The sequence below is a fragment of the Thalassophryne amazonica genome, chromosome 4 (genome assembly GCF_902500255.1).
Source record: "Thalassophryne amazonica chromosome 4, fThaAma1.1, whole genome shotgun sequence".
Taxonomy (NCBI): domain Eukaryota; kingdom Metazoa; phylum Chordata; class Actinopteri; order Batrachoidiformes; family Batrachoididae; genus Thalassophryne; species Thalassophryne amazonica.
The window spans coordinates 3,917,127-3,941,087 of NC_047106.1; the positions used below are offsets into that span (position 1 = coordinate 3,917,127).

Here is a 23,961-nt window from a genome sequence, read left to right on the forward strand (position 1 = left end):
TATAAGTAAGAAGAAGAATTTTAAATTCTATTCTAGAATTAACAGGAAGCCAATGAAGAGAGGCCAATATGGGTGAGATATGCTCTCTCCTTCTAGTCCCCGTCAGTACTCTAGCTGCAGCATTTGAATTAACTGAAGGCTTTTTAGGGAACTTTTAGGACAACCTGATAATAATGAATTACAATAGTCCAGCCTAGAGGAAATAAATGCATGAATTAGTTTTTCAGCATCACTCTGAGACAAGACCTTTCTGATTTTAGAGATATTGCGTAAATGCAAAAAAGCAGTCCTACATATTTGTTTAATATGCGCTTTGAATGACATATCCTGATCAAAAATGACTCCAAGATTTCTCACAGTATTACTAGAGGTCAGGGTAATGCCATCCAGAGTAAGGATCTGGTTAGACACCATGTTTCTAAGATTTGTGGGGCCAAGTACAATAACTTCAGTTTTATCTGAGTTTAAAAGCAGGAAATTAGAGGTCATCCATGTCTTTATGTCTGTAAGACAATCCTGCAGTTTAGCTAATTGGTGTGTGTCCTCTGGCTTCATGGATAGATAAAGCTGGGTATCATCTGCGTAACAATGAAAATTTAAGCAATACCGTCTAATAATACTGCCTAAGGGAAGCATGTATAAAGTGAATAAAATTGGTCCTAGCACAGAACCTTGTGGAACTCCATAATTAACTTTAGTCTGTGAAGAAGATTCCCCATTTACATGAACAAATTGTAATCTATTAGACAAATATGATTCAAACCACTGCAGCGCAGTGCCTTTAATACCTATGGCATGCTCTAATCTCTGTAATAAAATTTTATGGTCAACAGTATCAAAAGCAGCACTGAGGTCTAACAGAACAAGCACAGAGATGAGTCCACTGTCCGAGGCCATAAGAAGATCATTTGTAACCTTCACTAATGCTGTTTCTGTACTATGATGAATTCTAAAACCTGACTGAAACTCTTCAAATAGACCATTCCTCTGCAGATGATCAGTTAGCTGTTTTACAACTACCCTTTCAAGAATTTTTGAGAGAAAAGGAAGGTTGGAGATTGGCCTATAATTAGCTAAGATAGCTGGGTCAAGTGATGGCTTTTTAAGTAATGGTTTAATTACTGCCACCTTAAAAGCCTGTGGTACATAGCCAACTAACAAAGATAGATTGATCATATTTAAGATCGAAGCATTAAATAATGGTAGGGCTTCCTTGAGCAGCCTGGTAGGAATGGGGTCTAATAAACATGTTGATGGTTTGGAGGAAGTAACTAATGAAAATAACTCAGACAGAACAATCGGAGAGAAAGAGTCTAACCAAATACCGGCATCACTGAAAGCAGCCAAAGATAACGATACGTCTTTGGGATGGTTATGAGTAATTTTTTCTCTAATAGTTAAAATTTTGTTAGCAAAGAAAGTCATGAAGTCATTACTAGTTAAAGTTAATGGAATACTCAGCTCAACAGAGCTCTGACTCTTTGTCAGCCTGGCTACAGTGCTGAAAAGAAACCTGGGGTTGTTCTTATTTTCTTCAATTAGTGATGAGTAGAAAGATGTCCTAGCTTTACGGAGGGCTTTTTATAGAGCAACAGACTCTTTTTCCAGGCTAAGTGAAGATCTTCTAAATTAGTGAGACGCCATTTCCTCTCCAACTTACGGGTTATCTGCTTTAAGCTACGAGTTTGTGAGTTATACCATGGAGTCAGACACTTCTGATTTAAAGCTCTCTTTTTCAGAGGAGCTACAGCATCCAAAGTTGTCTTCAATGAGGATGTAAAACTATTGACGAGATACTCTATCTCACTTACAGAGTTTAGGTAGCTACTCTGCACTGTGTTGGTATATGGCATTAGAGAACATAAAGAAGGAATCATATCCTTAAACCTAGTTACAGCGCTTTCTGAAAGACTTCTAGTGTAATGAAACTTATTCCCCACTGCTGGGTAGTCCATCAGAGTAAATGTAAATGTTATTAAGAAATGATCAGACAGAAGGGAGTTTTCAGGGAATACTGTTAAGTCTTCTATTTCAATACCATAAGTCAGAACAAGATCTAAGATATGATTAAAGTGGTGGGTGGACTCATTTACTTTTTGAGCAAAGCCAATAGAGTCTAATAATAGATTAAATGCAGTGTTGAGGCTGTCATTCTCAGCATCTGTGTGGATGTTAAAATCGCCCACTATAATTATCTTATCTGAGCTAAGCACTAAGTCAGACAAAAGGTCTGAAAATTCACAGAGAAACTCACAGTAACGACCAGGTGGACGATAGATAATAACAAATAAAACTGGTTTTTGGGACTTCCAATTTGGATGGACAAGACTAAGAGACAAGCTTTCAAATGAATTAAAGCTCTGTCTGGGTTTTTGATTAATTAATAAGCTGGAATGGAAGATTGCTGCTAATCCTCCGCCCCGGCCCGTGCTACGAGCATTCTGACAGTTAGTGTGACTCGGGGGTGTTGACTCATTTAAACTAACATATTCATCCTGCTGTAACCAGGTTTCTGTTAGGCAGAATAAATCAATATGTTGATCAATTATTATATCATTTACCAACAGGGACTTAGAAGAGAGAGACCTAATGTTTAATAGACCACATTTAACTGTTTTAGTCTGTGGTGCAGTTGAAGGTGCTATATTATTTTTTCTTTTTGAATTTTTATGCTTAAATAGATTTTTGCTGGTTATTGGTAGTCTGGGAGCAGGCACCGTCTCTACGGGGATGGAGTAATGAGGGGATGGCAGGGGGAGAGAAGCTGCAGAGAGGTGTGTAAGACTACAACTCTGCTTCCTGGTCCCAACCCTGGATAGTCACGGTTTGGAGGATTTAAGAAAATTGGCCAGATTTCTAGAAATGAGAGCTGCTCCATCCAAAGTGGGATGGATGCCGTCTCTCCTAACAAGACCAGGTTTTCCCCAGAAGCTTGGCCAATTATCTATGAAGCCCACCTCATTTTTTGGACACCACTCAGACAGCCAGCAATTCAAGGAGAACATGCGGCTAAACATGTCACTCCCGGTCCGATTGGGGAGGGGCCCAGAGAAACTACAGAGTCCGACATTGTTTTTGCAAAGTTACACACTGATTTAATGTTAATTTTAGTGACCTCCGATTGGCGTAACCGGGTGTCATTACTGCCGACGTGAATTACAATCTTACCAAATTTACGCTTAGCCTTAGCCAGCAGTTTCAAATTTCCTTCAATGTCGCCTGCTCTGGCCCCCGGAAGACAATTGACTATGGTTGCTGGTGTCGCTAACTTCACATTTCTCAAAACAGAGTCGCCAATAACCAGAGTTTGATCCTCGGCGGGTGTGTCGTCGAGTGGGGAAAAACGGTTAGAGATGTGAACGGGTTGGCGGTGTACACGGGGCTTCTGTTTAGGGCTACGCTTCTTCCTCACAGTCACCCAGTCGGCCTGCTTTCCCGGCTGCTCGGGATCTGCCAGGGGGTAACTAACGGCAGCTAAGCTACCTTGGTCCGCACCGACTACAGGGGCCTGGCTAGCTGTAGAATTAGTCATGTAGAATTCCATCCAGTTAACCACAAAAGTGGTTAACTGGATGGAATTTGTGCAGATGCGAGGTCATATGCATCTTTTACTTTAATTTTACAGATGGCTTTGCTATTGATTTCAATACTGCTGCTTGAAATGAAACATTTCTGCAGGAATGTAGATTCAGCTGCTCAGTTACACTGATGCCAGGCAGCGGTGGGTCAGTGTGTGTGTGTGTATGCAGGACAATGTGTTCAAAGACTCAATGGCCTCTTTAAATCTCTTCTTCATGCTGCACTCTTCAACAAAAGACAGTTTTTAGATGTTAACAGCTTGTTGCTTTGTTGAATAACGTCCACAAACATTCTCACACAGATGGCAAACAGTCCCATTGCCCAGAAGTTCCTGTATCATGGGGCAGTGTTCAATATCACTTGTAACTAGGGCTAACCTGATGCTGTGGATTCCCACATGTACCTCGGGCAACCCACTCCAAGCACCTGTACAAGAAGGGCTGTAGCAGGCTGTACTTGGTGGTCCTAACATCTAAACATAACATCTTTATTAAGCCCTTTTCCATCTGCATCAGATGCTCAAAACGCTTTACAATAATGCCTCACATTCAACCCAATGTGAGGGTGCTGCCATACAGTGCGCTCACTACACACTGAGCAACTAGGGGATTAAGGACCTTGCCCAAGGGCCCTTAGTGATTTGCCGGTCAGGCTGGGATTTGAACCTCTGGTCTCAAGTCCAATGCTTTAACCACAAAACCAACACCTCCCCTCAAAACATCTGCAGGAAACACCTGTGGATGTCCTACCAGTCTGTAGTAGCCAGTGTCCTGTTTTACAATGTGGTGTGCTGGGGGGGGTGCAGCACATCCCAGAAGGGACACATCCAGGCTGGACAAACTGATCAGGTGGGCTGGCTCTGTAGTTGGCATGAAGCTGGACTCTGGTGACGGTGGCAGAGAAAAGAACATTGGACAAACTGCTGGACATTACAGACGATGCCAGTCAGCCTCTGCACACCGTCATCAGGAACCAGAGGAGCCTCTTCAGCCACAGACTGCTCCTTCCCAAGTGCAGGACCAACAGACTGAAAACTCCTTTGTCCCTCAGGCCATCAGACTGTACAACTCCTCACTCAGGTGGAGGAGGAGTAACAGGAAGACAGAGGACAGGAAGGAGAGGAACAGTATTAGCCAGTAGTGGGCAGTATTTCTGGTATTTACATTTGTATTTACATTTTGTAAATTGTTTTTAACTGTCACCTTTGATACTCTGTGTGCTTCTTACCCTGTGTGCTGCTATGCAATGCTGCTGGAACCTCAATTTCCCTGAGGGAGTCTTCCCAAGGGACTAATAAAGTTCTCTCTAATATAATGGTGTACTTGAGACTGCTATTGTGGACAATCGGGTCAGATTTCCTCATTTCTGGGAATGGGACGTCACTCTGGGCCAGAAATCGGCAATGGAAGACCACTTTTTCTCTCAGAATGTCTTGTCTTAAAGAATGCACTCCAGGATTTAACCAACAAGACATCATCAGTCATTGTTCAGAACTGTTAATCATGCACTGGACTCCACTTCAGACAAAAATTATTTACCGATAAAACAAGTTGAGAATGTTTACGTCTGTATTTAAGAAAAGAAGAACAGGAACACAAGCATCACAGAAATAATACATCAGTTCATTTATTTATTAATAACTCACTGCACAATAAAAATATGCATTAATAAATTGCTTTACAAATACATTTATTCATCCATAAAGCAATAAGTAACATTATCAATTTTCTGGAAGAGAAAGACGTACCGTTGATGTCTGCCTTCTCAAATCGGACCCAAACGACTTTCTCCTTTTCGTCTGTGGGCGGAGCTCCAGTGTACGCCTGCGACATGAAAGATAATTTACACCAGACTTCCCATAGTGCTTCACTTCTATGAAAGGCTGTCAACTGCAGATGGGAAAACATCATGCATACTGTCACTGAAACTAAGATCTGAACATCTGAGATGATAAATACGCAGTGTTACAAAATAAAAGTTCATATATTGTTATTGTTCCCAAGGTTCACTGTTCCATCTCAAGCTGCTGTTTCGCTGGTTGAGAAATATAATGGCCAATTATCAACGATGTTAAGAGGTCAGTCACAGTTCAGGAGGTCATATTTATTTAACTTTTCATCAAGCTAACACCACAAATGAATGCAGCGATTACTAACACAGCTGAGTGCTTTTTTTTTTAATCAGTCATTCAACTGGAACACTGAACAATGATGAAACCATTCAGCGCCATCAGAAGATTAAAATACCTGCGGGACAACGTCTTGGAGGAAGGTCACCACGCTCTCCATATACGACTGCTCCCTGAGTCAGGAAATAACACAAAGTCACCAAAACCGTCTTCATCTACAGTTCCACTGGTGATCAAAATCAGACGCTGATGTAACATTATTAAAGTCCAACAGCAAGAAGCTTTACAGGAGTTATTCACAACTGTAAGTTGTATTGTCAAGAAAAATTCCATATGTCCTCCTGACACTTTGTATCTTAAAATTCAAGAACAGCAAAATTCTCAAAATCAACATTTTATACATTAATCCTTAGAGGTCAAAGGTCTGCGTGCCAAAAAAAACACAAAAAAACATGCATTTATGTAATTTACAGTGCATCCAGAAAGTATTCACAGCGCTTCACTTTTTACACATTTTCTTATGTTACAGCTTTATTTCAAAAATGATGAAACTGTTCATTAAATCTAAAATATTAAAACTCCATGATATGATTATGTTTTAAGACGAAGAGAGATGGAATATATAATCTAAGGGGCTTGTATTATCTTAAAATTGCAGGGGCTCAGATGACCAGGAAAGGTTTCTGTGTCTCCATTTGTGGCCCTAAAATATGGAATAAACTGACAGAGGACCTCAAACGATGTCCAAAATATTATTCAGTTTAAATATCAATATAAAAGAAATGATGTTCTCTAGATATGTGTCTGATGAAGAAAAATTAGTTTGAGCTCTATGAGTTGCCGAACTGTGAATGTAGTTTGTTCGGTAACGTTGGGATTGTGTCCTAGGAGTTGCAGTGATTGAGTGGTTGAAACAGGGAGTGGGAATAAATGGGTTTTTTTTGCACCCCCCCCCTTTTCAGACTGGATTTAATTGGATGGATGTATAACTTTTTATATACATATGTACAATTTTTATTCTCTGGTTAATGAGGTAGGCATCTACAAGCTTTGCTTCTGCCTAACCCCCTTTGGCTGCATGGGTGCGCTCTTGGGCTATTTTCTCTTTTTCTTTCTTTGTATGTTTTGTTAATTGCTTGGGATCCATGTGTGCCAAAATAAATTCATAAAATTCAATTCAATAATTCATTTTTTTCCCTTCAAAATTCTACACACAATGCCTCTTTATGGAAACTTGGCTACACTCATCCATCCCAGACTAGGCTATGGAGTTAGCATGCTAATTAACGCGGCACCTCAACAGGACCAGTGACTTCGGTAAGAAGAAAGGAGGAAAGTTCTGTCTGTACATCCACACAACGGCAGCCAGCCACTGTTCCTAGACCGAGATATTGACTGTTAAATGCCGACCGTTTTACCTCTGGAGTTTACTGGAGTCTTGCTCACCGCTATTAACATTCCCCGATGCTAATGATAGTTCGGGCCCTCTGACTTTTACACAGCAACATCAGCCTCCAGCTGAACCGACAGCCGTATGATTTTAATCATGTGGATTAAACTCAGTCAGACTTCATCAACATGTCAAATGTTGAACTACTCAAATATAGGACCGTCAGAACGGGTGGCGGGGGCAACAACTCCAGCAGGGGACCCCAGACTTCCCTTTCCCGGGCCACATTAACCACCTCTGACTGGGGGATCCCAAGGTGTTCCCAGGCCAGTGTGGAGATATAATCTCCCACCTAGTCCTGGGTCTTCCCTGGGGTCTCCTCCCAGATGGACAGCCTGGAACACTGTAGAAACCCCATCATGTGATTCATAAACCCACATCAGACCCAAACAAATTCTCTTCCACGCCAACAGTCACAGAGGACGCCGTGACCGCTGCCCTCCACACCACGCTGATCCACCTGGACCAACAGGGTAACTATGTCTGGCTTCTCTTCGTGACCTATAGTTCAGCATTCAACACCATCCTCCCCCACGGCCTCGTGAGTAACCTGCTGAACCTCGGTCTACCTCATTTCACAAGTCTTTGGATTAAGGATTTTCTGTCAGATGGCTCACAGAGAGTCAGGGTTGGCCCTCACGTATCCACAGCTCTCACACTCAGGGTTCCCCTCAAGGCTGCATGCTGAGCCCGCTGCTCTTCACCCTCTACACCTCTGACCGCACCCCTATCCATACCAGCAACACCTTCATTAAGTATGCAGATGACACCACAGTTTTTGGCTGTATCACTGGAGGAGATGAGTCCCCTTACCAGGATGAGGTGGAACAGCTGACGGTGTGGTGTGAAAAATAACCTGCTCCTGAACACATCCAAAACCAAGGAGCTAATCATAGACTTCAGGCAAAACAAAACAGACGTTCAGCCCATTATCACTGGGGGGACCTGTGTGGAAAGGGTCAGGGACTTCTGTTCCCTGGGAGTCCATAAAGAAGAGAAACTGACCTGGGACAGGAACACCACACACAGTCACAGTAAAGAAGGCACAGCAAAGACTCCACTTCCTGAAAATCCTCATAAAAAAACAACATCAAACAAAGATTGCTCATGTCTTTTTACTGCTCTACCATGGAAAGCATCCTCACATACTGATGGTCACTCTGTCAGAGCTCTTTCTCTGTGGAGAGAGTAGAAACCTTCCAGAAAGACAACTATCTCTGCAGCAATCCACCAATCAGGCCTGTGTGGTAGAGCAACCAGACAGAAGCCACTGCTTAGTAAAAGGTACATGGCAGCCCACCTGGAGTTTGACAAAAGACACCTGAAGGACTCTCAGACCAGGAGAAACAAAATTCTCTGGTCTGATGAGAGAAAAATTGAAATCTTTGGCATCATGTTTGGAGGAAACCAGGCCCCATGCCTACAGTGAAGCATGGTGGTGGCAGCATCATGCTGTGGGGATGTTTTTCAGCAGCAGGAACTGGAAGACTAGTCAGGATGGAGGAAAATATGAATGCAGCAATGTACAGAGACATCCTGGATGAAAACCTGCTCCAGAGCGCTCTTGACCTCAACTGGGGCAATGATTCATCTTTCAGCAGGGACAATGACCCTAAGCACACAGCCATGACATCAAAGGATGGCTTCAGGACAACTCTATGATGTCCTTGAGTGGCCCAGCCAGAGCTCAGACCTGAATCTGATTGAACATCTCTGGAGAGATCTGAAAATGGCTGTGCACCGACGCCCCCCATCCAACCTGATGGAGCTTGAGAGGTGCTGCAAAGAGGAATGGACCAAACTGCCCAAAGATATGTGGACCAAGCTTGTGGCATCATATTCAAGAAGACTTGAGGCTGTAATTGCTGCCAAAGGTGCATCAACAAAGTACTGAGCAAAGGGTGAGAATACGTATGGACATGTGATTTCTTAGTTTTTATTTTTAATAAATATGCAAAAATTTCAAAACAAAAAAATCAAACCTTTTTTTCATGTTCTCATTATGGGGTGTTGTGAGTAGAATATTGAGGAAAAATTAATTTACTCCATTTTGGAATAAGGTTGTAACATAACCAAAATGTGGAAAAAGTGAGCACTGTGAATACTTTCCAGAGGCCACCATATAAATACCTTTTATTGAATTTGGGTTTCAAGTAGGAAATGTATCGGAAGCCCTGAAATCCAGAGACGTAACCTTGGCCAAAATAGACGGGCTGACAGACGACAATCAAGTTACAGTTGTTACCTTACCCTTATGGGCGACTTACTTGTAATTAAATGCGGATTTTTATTTTCTGAAAGTGCAACGGAAATATTTTACTATAATCTTCAATAAAAATGACCATTTATGACAGGCGCTTCTGTTTAAGACAGAACAATCCCAACCCAGAAAGCAGGACTGTGTGGCCTCAGCAGAGGTATGAACTCTGCAGCTGCTCTTCTTGTCTGAATGTTTATTAGTGATTTGTAGAAACAAATCTTAAACCATTCAAGAGGAGAAAAAAACTCCCAAAGTATCCAAGAATAAAAATGCTAAAATGGAAAGAGTAACAATCCCTAAACAAATAGATGCATTATAATCCGCTTTTCTTTACCCAGATTATTTTGTGTGTTATTTATGAACTCTCATCCTCTTCGCCTGCACTGGGAAACAGTTCTCCCATCTCTCTTTCTCTCTCTCCTCTCACACACACACACACACACACTTTCAACCCCATGAGATGGTGAAGCAGCTTTTGAAATGTCAAAAGAATTCTAGTACGAGGCGAGTCAACAATCTTTGATGTAACCGTCATGGCTTTGTGACGGTGCAACACAATAAAGGTCATATTTTGACTGCGGTCACTGTTTAAAGCAGCAACAGCATTAACTTTGCCTCGTCACCATTTGTTTCTCTGAAAATAAAATATACAAATAAAAGTTCAGCACACAAAATTCACACACTGTCTTCTTCAAACATGCAAGTCATGAAGTGACTTTTATTTTCTGTACTTACGTAGCAGCTTGCGCTCGCACTAAAACACCTCCAGTGCAGCGGCTCGGTCTCCGTGGAGAGTCAGACGCCATTTCGTCTCCTGCTTTTGAAATTTTTCCTAAAATGTAAGAGAAAAAGGACAAGAAAATGTTTTTGTAATGAACTGTCGGACATCATTTAAAGAAAGAGCGATCTCTTTAAAGTGCACACGCAGACGTGCAGAATGGCAACCATGCTTCAGTCAGTTTGCGCCGGGGCAGCTGTGGCTAGACCATCACCAGTGTGTGCGAGTGAATGAATTATGCAACTTGTAAAGCGCTTTGGGTGTCTTGAAAAGTGCTCCATAAATCCAAGTCATTTTTATCATACATATCACAATACACCTATCACAATTCCATAGGTAACTACATCACCATTCAAATTTTACTTAAGTGAAAGCAATCTGTGCTGCACATTTTAACTATATAAAATAAGTCCCTTCGGCTGCTCCCTTGTTTTCACTCGGGGTCGTCACAGGAGATCCAAGGTGGATCTGCATATCGATTTGGCACAACTTTTACACCAGAAGCCGTTCCTGACACAATTCCACATTACATGGAGAAATGCTGCAGGATCCAGGAACCTTCCGCAATGAAACCAAGCGCACTAACCACTTGGCCACCAAGGAAACAAATTATTCTGAAACAAAAACTGCAGTCCTTGATATTATCCGTTTCCCATTTGTATAGTTTAGAAATCATTTATGATTCTTCTTCAAGAGGTCACCATTTCTCCCATGCAGTTGTTGATTTTTTGTGGTATCACAATACTCATTAAAAAAAATAATAATAATTGATACACGCTTCTTGAATAATCAGCAAACTAAACTTAGCACCCTCAAAATGGTCTAAACAGATTCAATTCCAACGTGAAATCAAGATAAACTCCTATTCACGCCATTTTTAAGATCTTGGCCACTCCGGCTGCAACATTCAGGCAAACAACAGAAAGCCACGCCAACCGATGGCCTTTGGAATGCTTTTGGAGAATAGAGCCGGAGGTCGGTGATCGACTTTGTAGTCGTATCATCTGACCTTCGGCCATATGTCTCGGACACTTGGGTGAAGAGAGGGGCTGAGCTGGTGGTGAGTTGGATCCACTGGGAGGGGAGGAAGCTGGTCAGACCTGGCAGGCCCAAACGTATCGTGAGGGTCTGCTGGGAACGACTGGCGGAACCCTCTGCCAGCGAGGTCTTCAACTCCCACCTCCGGGAGAGCGTCTCCCAGATCCCGGGGGAGGTTGGAGACATGGACCCGAGTGGACCATATTCTCCACCTCCATTGTCGATGCGGCCGCTCACAGCTGTGGTCGCAGGGTCTCTGGTGCCTGTCGCGGTGGCAATCCCCGAACCCGGTGTTGGACAGCAGAAGTAAGGGATGTCGTCAAGCTGAAGAAGGAGTCGTACTTGTCTTTGTTGGCAGGTGGGACTGCGGAGGCAGCTGACAGGTACTGGCAGGCCAAGCGTGCTGCAGCCTTTGCGGTCGCAGAGGCAAAAACTCAGGTTTGGGAGGAGTTCAGGGAGGCCATGGAGGAGGACTATCGGTCAGCCTCGAAGAAATTCTGGCAAACCATCCGACGCCTCCGGAGGTGAAAGCAGCTCTCCACCAACACTGTCTACAGTGCGGGTGGGGAGCTGTTGACCCTCACTGGGGATGTTGTCGGGCGGTGGAAGGAATACTTTGAGGATCTCCTCAATCCCATCGTCACGTCTTCCGAAGAGGAAGCAGAGACTGGGGATTCAGAGGTGGACTCATCCATCACCCAGGCCGAAGTCACCGAGGTGGTTGGAAAGCTCCTCGGTGCCAAGGCTCCCGGGGTGGATGAACTCCGTCTGGAGTACCTTAAGTCTCTGGATATTGTGGGACTGTCTTGGTTGACAGGTCTCTGCAACATCGCGTGGCAGTCAGGGACAGTGTCTCTGGATTGGCAGACCGGGATGGTGGTCCCTCTGTTTAAGAAGGGGGACTGGATGGTGTGTTCCAACTACAGGAGGATCACACTCCTCAGCCTCCTCGGTAAGGTGTATTCCAGAGTACTGGAGAGGAGAACTTGACCGATAGTCGAACCTCGGACTCAAGAGGAGCAGTGTGGTTTTCGTCCTGGTTGTGGCACATTGGACCAGCTCTACACCCTCCATCGGGTGCTCACAAGTTCATGGGAGTTCGCCCAACCAGTCCACATGTGTTTTGTGGATCTGGGGAAGGCGTTCGACCGTGTCCCTCGAGGCACCCTCTGGGGGGTACTCCGGGAGTACAGGGTCCGGGGTCCTTTGTTAAGGGCTATCCGGTCCCTGTACGACCACAGCAGGAGCTTGGTTCGCATTGCCGGTAGCAAGCCAAGCCTGTTTTGCAGTGCACGTCGGCCTCCGCCAGGGCTGCCCTTTGGTTTGGGAACCACAGAATCTCGTCTCTGCTGTTTGCGGATGATGTGGTTCTGTTGGCTTCGTCAAGTCAGGACCTTCAGCGTGCACTGGGGCGGTTTGCAGCCGAGTGTGAAGCGTCCGGGATGAAAATCAGCACCTCCAAATCCGAGGCCATGGTTCTCGACCGGAAAAAGGTGCTTTGCCCTCTTCAGGTCGGTGGAGTGTCCTTGCCCCAAGTGGAGGAATTTAAGTATCTCGGGGTCTTGTTCATGAGAGAGGGACAGATGGAGTGTGAGATCGACAGACGGATCGGTGCAGCATCTGCAGTGATGCGGTCGCTGTATCGGACCGTCGTGATGAAGAGAGAGCTGAGCAGGGGGGGCAAAGCTCTCGATTTACCGATCGATCTACGTTCAGACCCTCACCTATGGTCATGAGATTTGGCTCATGACCAAAAGAACAAGATCGCGAGTACAAGCGGCCGAGATGAGTTTCCTCGGCCGCAGGGTGGCTGGGCGCTCCCTTAGAGATAGGGTGAGGAGCTTGGTCACTCGGGAGGAGCTCGGAGTTGAGCCGCTGCTCCTTCACGTCGAAAGAAGCCAGTGAGTGCCTTGTATGGTAGCACTCTCACATCAGGGTGAATGCAAGGCATTATTTGTAAAGCGCTTTCAGCATCTGATGCAGATGGAAAAGAGCTGTATAAATGCAGTCCATTCACCATTTACATATCAGTGTCATGTTTACTTTTAAAACCAAATTGTTCATCAGAGGTGACTACATATTTTTCAAGTTGATCTAAAAGGATTCTTTCTAAAACACACTTGCCAGTATGGGTCTATAGCGTTCTATACTATATATCTTTCCTATTTTACCTTTAATTACTGGAACGAGTAAAACTGACAGCATAGAGCTGGGCAGTGTACCATGCACTAACATTCCAGAAAAGCACAGGACAAGTAAAACAGACACTCTACGAGAAGCAAGCTTCACATGTTCACGTGATCTCATCAGGACCACAAGATTTGTTTAAAGCCAGTTTCCCAATTGCACTGCTGACTTGCTCAGCCCTAATAACCACAGTACCATAGAGAATACAGTCAATAATGAAGTCCTCACTTTTAACGCAATAATTAGAGGTCACTGTAATGCTTCCGCCACAGTTCAACAATGCTCACTGTCCCAGCAACTTTGATGTAATGACGTCTTTTAGTTCTACATCACAGTCACCGTTAATTATGACGTCATTCCAAAAGTCTGTTATTTCTAACACTCTTCATACTTATCTTGCTGATTCTCGCCGCAGACAATGAAACTCAAAACACGTGACAACAAACAAACACGCAAACAAACAGCCTTTAGCTCGTCAGCTAGCAGTTAACTCAGCTAGCATTAGCTGAACAAACTGTGCCGGTAACGAACAGCCTTTATTGTTGAAACGAGATTTGTCGGCGTGACAGGTTCCAAACGTGTTGATTTGTTGAGAAATACTCACAATCTGAAACGTTGAACGTTAAAGTCGCTCCGCCGCCGAGACCAAAAAAAAAAAGTCAACATAAACAGGCAAATGTGCGGAAATGTGCTGTGTGACTTCAACCAATCACATCGCGCTCATATTTTTACCTAACAAATCAGACGAAAAGTAAGGTGGGACTTATGACACGTCATCCGTTGGAAACGTGTCTTTAAAAAAAAAAAAAACATTTAAAAATAATTTTAAAAAATCATTTAAAATTTGTTTTTAAAAATGTATAGCGCAATCTCCCTGGATAAATCCACTTCATCAGAAATTTAAATAAATAAATAAATCAATAAAACCAAAGAGAATACAGATACAGATGCTGATTCTTTATTGTTGTCATTGTAACAGGCAGAACAAAAGGTAAGGCGCAGATTTTCACTGCAAATATAAACCTGAGTAAACCACGCACAGACTTGAAAGGTCTTGGTTAAAAAAAAAGGAACATAAACATAAAAATGGAGTGATACTAGATCTATCAATCCACCTCCTGCACAAGCCCCTGCTCCTTCCCCCACAGTGGGGTGACGTTCCACACTTCCAGAGGAAGTCCCTGCCACCCAGGTCTGGTCCGCTGAGGACCTCGACTTTCACTGCCACCCATGGGACAGCGCACCCGACACCAGCGGATCCACCTGCAGGTAGTGAGCTCACAGGGTGGAGATGGAAGGTCCACGTTGCCTTTTCGGTCTGTGCCCGACCGGGCTTCGTGCTTACGGGACCTCCATCCAGGCCTGGCTCCAGACAGGGGCCGGGTCACATTTGCCCCTCCTCGTTTTGTCATGGTGTCTTTTAAACCATTCATGGCCCCTCGCCTGAGACCAATTTGCCATGGGAGACCCTACCAGGAGCCCAAAGGCTCCAGACAACACAGCTCGGAGGTTCATAGCAGCACAGAAAACCTCTCCACCATGATAAGGTGATGGTTCCAGGAGAGGGAACCATCACCATCTATTGCCTACTCTGGGTAGGGATTGTGGTCTTGCCCCAAGTGAAGGAGTTCAAGTACCTCGGGGTCTTGTTCATGAGTGAGGGACAATGGAGCGGGAGACTGGCCTGAGAATCGGCATAGCAGGGGCGGTATTGCATTTGCTCTACCATATTGTTGTGTGTACTGTTACTGAACCAAAAGGCGAAGCTCTCGATCTACTGGTCAATCTTCATTCCTATTCTCACCTATGGTCATGAGGGTTCGGTCATGACCGAAAGAACTAGATCGCAGGTACAAGTGGCCAAAATGGGCTTCCTTAGGAGGGTGGCTGGTGTCTCCCTTAGAGATAAGGTGAGAAGCTCGGTCATCCGTGGGCAGCTCAGAGTAGAGCTGCTGCTCCTTCATGTTGAAAGGAGCAGCTGAGGTGGTTTGTGCATCTGGTAAGGATGCCTCTTGACGGCCTTCCTAGGGAGGTGTTTCAGGCACGTACATCTGGGAGGAGACCTCGGGGAAGACCCAGGACTAGGTGGAGAGATTATATCTCCACACTGGCCTGGGAAAACCTCAGGATCCTCCAGTCAGAGGTGGTCAATGTGACCCAGGAAAGGGAAGTCTGGGGTCCCCTGCTGGAACTGTGTCCCCGTGACTTGATTCAAGATAAGCGGTTGAATATATATATATACGAGGTCTGTTAGAAAAGTATCCGACCTTTTTATTTTTTCAAAAACCTGATGGATTTGAATCACGTGTGCTTCCATTCGGAAGATTCAGACGGCTTTCGGTGGCTTTTCAGTCGTGTGACTATCCGAGAAATTGTGGATGAGCTGGGCATGTCATGGCATGTCCTGTGAGGCTTCATCACGGAGGCGCTGTTGCTGCGCCATCAGCGTCGTGCTGATGAATTTCGCTGCAACTCTTCTCATGGCAAAATCTTCTATCACAGTGGAATGTGCCGAAAAAGTGCTGATGTCCACCTCTTCCACAATTTCTCGGATAATCACAAGACGGTCCCACATCACTACAGCGTTCACTTTGGAAATGATCTGGTCATTTCAGCATGTTGATGCCGAGCGGAGCACGGCTCGCTCTCCACCGTTGTGCGGACGTCTTTAAACTGGCTGTACCGCTCCTTAATCTGTGTGATGCCCATAGGATCGTCACCGAAAGCCGTCTGAATAATCCGAATGGTTTCCACCTGGCTGTTGCCCAGTTTCTGGCAAAATTTGATGCAGTCGCGCTGCTCCAGTCGTTCCGCCATTTTCCTTGCAAAGAAAAAATGCAGAGAGACTCCACCCATCCTCACACAAAGGCTGCTTACAAGCAAATGACTCAACCGAAAGGCGTGAAAAAAATAACGAAGGTTCAAGGTTGGCTCATGCAAGCACACGTGATTCAAATCCATCAGGTTTTTGAAAAAAATGAAAAGGTCCTATACTTTTCTAACAGACCTCATACACTCAACAAAAATATAAACGCAACACTTTTGGTTTTGCTCCCATTTTGTATGAGATGAACTCAAAGATCTAAAACTTTTTCCACATACACAATATCACCATTTCCCTCAAATATTGTTCACAAACCAGTCTAAATCTGTGATAGTGAGCACTTCTAGTTTGCTGAGATAATCCATCCCACCTTACAGGTGTGCCATATCAAGATGCTGATTAGACACCATGATTAGTGCACAGGTGTGCCTTAGACTGCCCACAATAAAAGGCCACTCTGAAAGGTGCAGTTTTATCACACAGCACAATGCCACAGTTGTCGCAAGATTTGAGGGGAGCGTGCAATTGGCATGCTGACAGCAGGAATGTCAACCAGAGCTGTTGCTCGTGTATTGAATGTTCATTTCTCTACCATAAGCCGTCTCCAAAGGTGTTTCAGAGAATTTGGCAGTACATCCAACCAGCCTCACAACCGCAGACCACGTGTAACCACACCAGCCCAGGACCTCCACATCCAGCATGTTCACCTCCAAGATCGTCTGAGACCAGCCACTCGGACAGCTGCTGAAACAATCGGTTTGCATAACCAAAGAATTTCTGCACAAACTGTCAGAAACCATCTCAGGGAAGCTCATCTGCATGCTCGTCGTCCTCATCGGGGTCTTGACCTGACTCCAGTTCATCGTCATAACCGACTTGAGTGGGCAAATGCTCACATTCGCTGGTGTTTGGCACGTTGGAGAGGTGTTCTCTTCACGGATGAATCCCGGTTCACACTGTTCAGGGCAGATGGCAGACAGTGTTGGTGGACAGTGATGGCATCGTGTGGGTGAGCGGTTTTCTGATGTCAATGTTGTGGATCGAGTGGCCCATGGTGGCGGTGGGGTTATGGTATGGGCAGGTGTCTGTTATGGACGAAGAACACAGGTGCATTTTATTGATGGCATTTTGAATGCACAGAGATACCGTGATGAGATCCTGAGGCCCATTGTTGTGTCATACATCCAAGAACATCACCTCATGTTGCAGCAGGATAATGCACGGCCCCATGTTGCAAGGATCTGTACACAATTCTTGGAAGCTGAAAATGTCCCAGTTCTTGCATGGCCGGCATACTCACCGGACATGTCACCCATTGAGCATGTTTGGGATGCTCTGGACCGGCATATACGACAGCGTGTACCAGTTCCTGCCAATATCCAGCAACTTCGCACAGCCATTGAAGAGGAGTGGACCAACATTCCACAGGCCACAATTGACAACCTGATCAACTCTATGCGAAGGAGATGTGTTGCACCGCATGAGGCAAATGGTGGTCACACCAGATACTGACTGGTATCCCCCCCCAATAAAACAAAACTGCACCTTTCAGAGTGGCCTTTTATTGTGGGCAGTCTAAGGCACACCTGTGCACTAATCATGGTGTCTAATCAGCATCTTGATATGGCACACCTGTGAGGTGGGATGGATTATCTCAGCAAAGGAGAAGTGCTCACTATCACAGATTTAGACTGGTTTGTGAACAATATTTGAGGGAAATGGTGATATTGTGTATGTGGAAAAAGTTTTAGATCTTTGAGTTCATCTCATACAAAATGGGAGCAAAACCAAAAGTATTGCATTTATATTTTTGTTGAGTGTAGATAGATAGATAGATAGATAGATAGATAGATAGATAGATAGATAGATAGATAGATAGATAGATAGATAGATAGATAGATAGATAGATAGATAGATAGATAGATAGATAGATAGATAGATAGATAGATAGATAGATAGATAGATAGATATACTAACTGCGTTTAGCCCACGAACGACCCCAACAACCACCATTGTTTTTTCTCAAGTGTGCATGCCCACGGTGCCGCTCCCCCATAAATGCCGCCCTGGGTGACTGCCCAGTTCGCCTGTACCTGTGCCAGTCTGCACCTCACTTTCAAATATGAGTGATAGTGTTGTGGGCTGCCGTTCTGCTGCTGCTGGTGCTGTGTTTCTCTTCTGCACAGGTGGCTGATCAAGCTGATCGACACACCTGATTCTAATCTCATCATTACCTGCATATGAAACCCTGGGTCTTCATTCCATCTTTGCCAGAAACTCAGCGTATCTTTCACAGTAACTGCCTTTTGTGCGTTCCTATGCAGTGTTAATTCTGAGCTCTTAAGCTCTTAGAGATTGCTTTCTGTATTTTTTTTCCTGCTGCCTGTCTGAGTTTTCTACGTAGCTCAACGTTTTGTTGCCGCTTTTTTCTAGCTTCAGCTGTTCTTACAGCTTCAGCTCATTTCAGCGTTCTGCACTCAGCTAAGACAAACTGTTACTAATTGACTGTGATTTTTCTACCTTTTGGAATGGACTCGGTCAGTACTCACTCACCTGTATATCTTCTCCAGACCACGTCGACAGCTTGCAGGCGGCCCCCTGGCTCCGGATCCACATCAGCTGGGCTGACTCCATCAGGACTGCGGTTCCTGGTTCCACCTCTGAGCGGGCCAGTCTCCACTCTGACTAGGCTGCCTTCTGCACATTATATTCATGTACATAATCCCCCCGTGTAAATAACCCAGTTGTTCTGATTTATTCTGCTTTATCTCTGCTCCCAGCTTTTTGGGTTCGCCATTCTCTCCCAACCCGAAACATAACAGATAGGGGCCCAGTTTTATTCAGAAGATAATTAAATAGGCACATAATCTGTAATGAAATCCAGATCAAACTTGCCAGTTGGTAAAGGATACCATCCTGCATAAAGCTCTCAAACATGAAAGAAAATTGATCGGTTTTGACAGAATTATTAATTTTTTAAACTTGTTCAACGTTAAAGATAGATTTTTCCTGACTTTGCCCTTTGACCTTCTTCTTTTTTTCCTTTCTTCTGCTTCCGTTACCGTCGCTACAGCAGATCAGTCGTTTCCATCTCACCCTGTCCTCTGTATCTTCCTCTGTCACACCAACCACCTGCATGTTGTCTCTCAGCACATCCATAAATCTCTTTGGTCTCCCTCTTCTCCTCCTGCCTGGTGGCTCCATCCTCAGCATCCTTCTCCCTATATACCCTGGGTCCCTCCTCTGCACATGTCCAAACCATCTCAAGCTCACCTCTCTGACTTTGTCTCCAAACCGTCCCATCTGAGCTGTCCCTTTGATATCTTCATTCCTAATCCTGTTCATTCTCGTCACTCCCAAAGAGAATTGCAACATCTTCAGCTCCGCCTCCTGTCTTTTAGTTAGTGCCACCGTCTCTAAGCCATACAGTATAGCTGGTCTCACTACCATCTTGTAGACTTTCCCCTTCACTCTTGCTGATATTCTTCGGTCACAAATCACTCCTGCCACCTTTCTCCACCCTGCCTGCACTCTCCTTCACCTCTCTACCACACTCTCCATCAATTTGGACAGTTGACCCCAAGTATTTAAACTGTCTACTTTTCACCACTTCTACTTCTTGTAACTACACTATTCCACTGGGCTCATTCTCATTCACACCATGGACTCAGTTTGACTCCTACTGACTTCTGCCCTTACTCTCCAGAGCCATATCTCACCTCTCCAGGCTCAACTCAAACTGCTCTCTACTCTCACTACAGATCAGATGTCATCTGCAAACATCATAGTCCATGAGACACTGTCTGATCTCATCTGTCAATGTGTCTATCACCACGCAAACAAGAAGGACTCTGAGATGAATGTTGATGTAATCCTACCTGAGTCTGTCATTCCTACTGCGCATCTCACTGCTGTCACACTGTCCTTGTACATGTCCTCCCTGCCACTCTAGACTTCCTCATACTATACCATAACTCTTCTCTTGGCACCCTGTCATAAGCTTTCTGTAAATCCACAAACACACAATGTAACTCTTTCTTGCATCTATAGTGCTCTTTCTCGGCATGAAACCATATTGCTGCTCACAGATCTTCAACCTGTTTCTAAGCGAGGCTTCTACTACTCTTTCCCATAACTTCATGCTGTGGCTCATCAACTTTATGCCTCTGTAGTTACTGCAGCTCTGCACATCACCCTTGTTCTTGAAAATAGGAACCAGCACACTTTGTCTTCACTCCTCAGAATCCCTCTCACTTTCCAAGATTTATTATACAATCTGGTTAGAAACTCTACTGCCATCTCTCCTAGACATTTCCATGCCTCCACTAGAATGTCATCTGGACCAAACTGCCTTTCACGGCTTCATCCTCTTATAGCTGCCCTCATTCTTCCTTACTAATCTCTTGTACTTCCTGATTTACTCTCACCACATCATCCAGCCTTTTCTCTCTCATTTTCTCCATTCATCAGCTCTGAAAATATTCCCTCCACCTTCTCAAACACACTCTCCCCACTTGTCAGCACATTACCATCTGCATCTTTTACTACCCTAACTGCTGAACATCCTTTCCAGCCTCTGTCCCCTTTGTCTGGCCAATTGGTACAAGTCCTTTTCTCCTTCCTTACAATTCAGCTTCTTGTACAGCTCGCAATATGCCTTTTCCTTAGCTTTTGCCACTTCTCTTTTCACCTTATGCCACCGCATCACCTTGTACTCCTGGCTACTTCAGGGGTGGGCAACTTGTTCCAGAAAAGGCCAAGAGGGTGCAGGTTTTCTTTGCAGCCACTGACTCCACCAGGTGATTTCACTGATTAGTATCACTTTGAGCAGATGGAATCAGTTAATCAGTGAAATCACCTGGTGGAGTCAGTGGCTGTAAAGAAAACCTGCATCCTCTTGCTGTCATGCTCAGCCCCAACTCAGGGTTAGGTCTTCATTCTTTGTGTGGATTTTTTTCCTTTCATTAGTTTGTACTTTATCATGTTAGTCTGTTTGGTTGTGTTTATTGCTCTGCTCTGTTTACTGTTTAGTTACTGGTTTCATTCTATACCTTCTCATTTTGTTAGTCATTCTGTTATTTATTGCTTTTCCTTGTGTTACACTTTCCTCATTGATTCATTCTTTGGTTATCATTTATTCTGTAGTCTCTGGTTTGTTTATTCTCTGTTTATCATCTTGTTTAGGCTATCAGCTATGCAGTAGTATTGGGTTTTGTTTTAAGTTATTTATTAGTCTGTTTGTTTTGTCATCTGCTTGTATTCCTCAATCATAGTCAGTTCCAGTTCTTTTTTGTCTTAGTGATTATTTTCCTATTCAGTTCTTATGTAATATATCTTCTTTGTTTATTATCTGATGGTACGCTTTTTGTTCTCATGTTCATGCTTAGTTCTGGTCTTGTTCATTATAGTATTTTATTGTGTTCTTAGTTGCTGTTCATGCTCTGGTCATAGTCCTCTGTTTCTGTTTGATCTCTGTTCTCAGTTTGCCATCACGCCCATCTTATTTGTTTCACTTCACATCATGGCACCTGCCTTTCACTCACTCTCTTGCCACCAGCTCACGTGTCTTTGTCTATTACATCACTCCACTCTGTGTTTCCCTTCCTTTACTATCTTGCACAGTGTTTAATCTTTAACTAGCCACGGCCCCTTTCAAGAATCTTCCCTCCACACATGCACCTCCTTACCTAATCAGTCTACACATGCACTTTGTTTACACCACCTGTTATTTAAGCCCTCACAGTCTCACAGCTCACTGCCAGATTGTTGTCTCTGTACACTCTCCAGCCTGGTTCCTTGCTCAGTTTGTGCCTACCTGTATTTTGACTCTGCCCCGTTTTTGACCTTGTTTCAGCCTTGCCTTTGATAGCCCATACACCGTGTTTTTTTTTTTTTATCTGTGCCTGTTATTGAACTACGTCTGCCTCTCGCCATTCTGATACCTTTGCTTCACTGCTGGACTCCCCGTGTACCGACCACCTACCTGTTTCTGATTAAACCTTTTGACCTCTATCAGTCGTGTGAGATTGCCTTTGTGTCCACCTGGTTTGTGCTACTCCTGATAGAACAATCTGGCCAAACATGGACACAGCAAGCTCACTTCCTGTCATCACAGCAGCAGACGTAGCTGCCATTATGGACATTTTTGCAAAAATTGGCTTCTTTTTTGATTGTTTTGGCTCCTGTTTCACACCAAAGAAGAAGTTGATTATCTAGATCATGCTTGGAACCTTGTTGAAGCCAACACTTGGCTGTATCAATTTTTCCCAGACCTGGAAAATCTGGATGAGTTATTTGCCACTGAGACACTCCCAGCCTGGATTGACCAACCCGAATGATACCTGCCGTCTAGTCTGTCAGACAGCGACTCCGAGTGGGAAGACATTGGCGAGGACGTTGACAAGGACATGTCTTCAGAAAATGAAGCACAGGCACTCCAGACCACTGCCACAGTGTTTTTCAAGATTCAGCATTTATATTTTGAATGTTTGATACTGAATTTTTGCCTGATACTTGGCCCTTTCTGGAACAAGTTGCCCACCCTTGGCCTACTTTCTTCATCTCTTTGACTATGCCAAAACCTTTTGCCAACCTCTTTCTATTTATGCTTTCCTGGACATCTTCGTTCCACAACCTTACAGTCTTTAATTTCTTTTAAAATTGCTGTGGAGGGGCTGCTCCCCTCCACAGCATGTCTTTTTCCCGGTTCTCTCCCTCAGCCCCAACCAGTCCCAGCAGAAGACTGCCCCTCCCTGAGCCTGGTTCTGCTGGAGGTTTCTTCCTTGGGGCAACTGTTTGTTGTGATTTGGCGCTATATAAATAAAATTGATTTGATTTGATTTTAGCTGCATCTCCTACACAGAATGTAGTCCACCTGTGTGCACCTTCCTCCACTCTTATATGTCACCCTGTGTTCCTCCGTTTTTTTTAAAGTAGGTGTTCACCACAGCCATTTCCATCCTTTTTGCAAAATACCATCTGTCCTTCCACTTTCCTGTCCTTGATACCATATCTACCCATTACTTCCTCATCATCTCTGTTCTCTTCACCATCATGCCCATTGAAGTTCGCTCCTATCACCACTCTTTCATGCTTGGGTTCACTCTCCACCACCTCATCTATCTCACTCCAGAAATCTTCTTTTTCCTTTATCTCACAACCTACCTGAGGCATATGCACTGATGATATTCATCATCACTCCTTCAATTTCTAACTTCACAATCATCACTCGCTTAACCTCAACATACTCTTCCTTTAAAATTACCCAAACACCATTTCAACTTGAACCCCCCTCCTATGCTCCTGCTCTTACTTCCCTTCCACTTTGTCTCTTGCACACACAGTATGTCTACTTTTCTCCTCTCCACCATATCAGCCAGCTCTCTCCCTTTACCAGTCAGACTTCTTCTTCTTCTTCTTCTTCTTCTTCTTCTTCTTCTTCTTCTTCTTCACCCAGCATTAGCTCAGTTTCCGCCGGCACCCTGTTGGGCAACAGCACCGGTGGTGGACGTTGTTAATCTAGGCCTCGACCAAGCTGGTATAGAAATTCGATTATTAGTCTGCATGGTTGGGTTGGCTTGTTTTACACCGGAGGCCTTTCCTGATGCAACACTACTCACTTATCTGGGCTTGGGACAGACGCTCAGAATGTACTGGCTGCACACTCCATTTCCCCTTTGACCTATGGCCTTGAAAATTTAATAATTTCTTGCCTATA

The 23,961-nt window shown here is 44.3% G+C and overlaps 1 protein-coding gene across 1 annotated transcript in view; it reads right to left on the reverse strand.

Annotated features, from left to right (window-relative positions):
* The window catches only part of bcas3 (BCAS3 microtubule associated cell migration factor), a 700,663-nt gene extending 686,542 nt beyond the window's left edge, over window positions 1-14,121 (reverse strand). Inside the window, 4 exon segments of the mRNA XM_034169027.1 lie at window positions 5,327-5,402; window positions 5,826-5,880; window positions 10,153-10,249; window positions 14,025-14,121. Coding sequence (XP_034024918.1) covers window positions 5,327-5,402; window positions 5,826-5,880; window positions 10,153-10,223 — 202 coding nt within the window. The 5' untranslated portion in view covers window positions 10,224-10,249; window positions 14,025-14,121.
* Window positions 14,122-23,961: the final 9,840 nt, after the last annotated feature.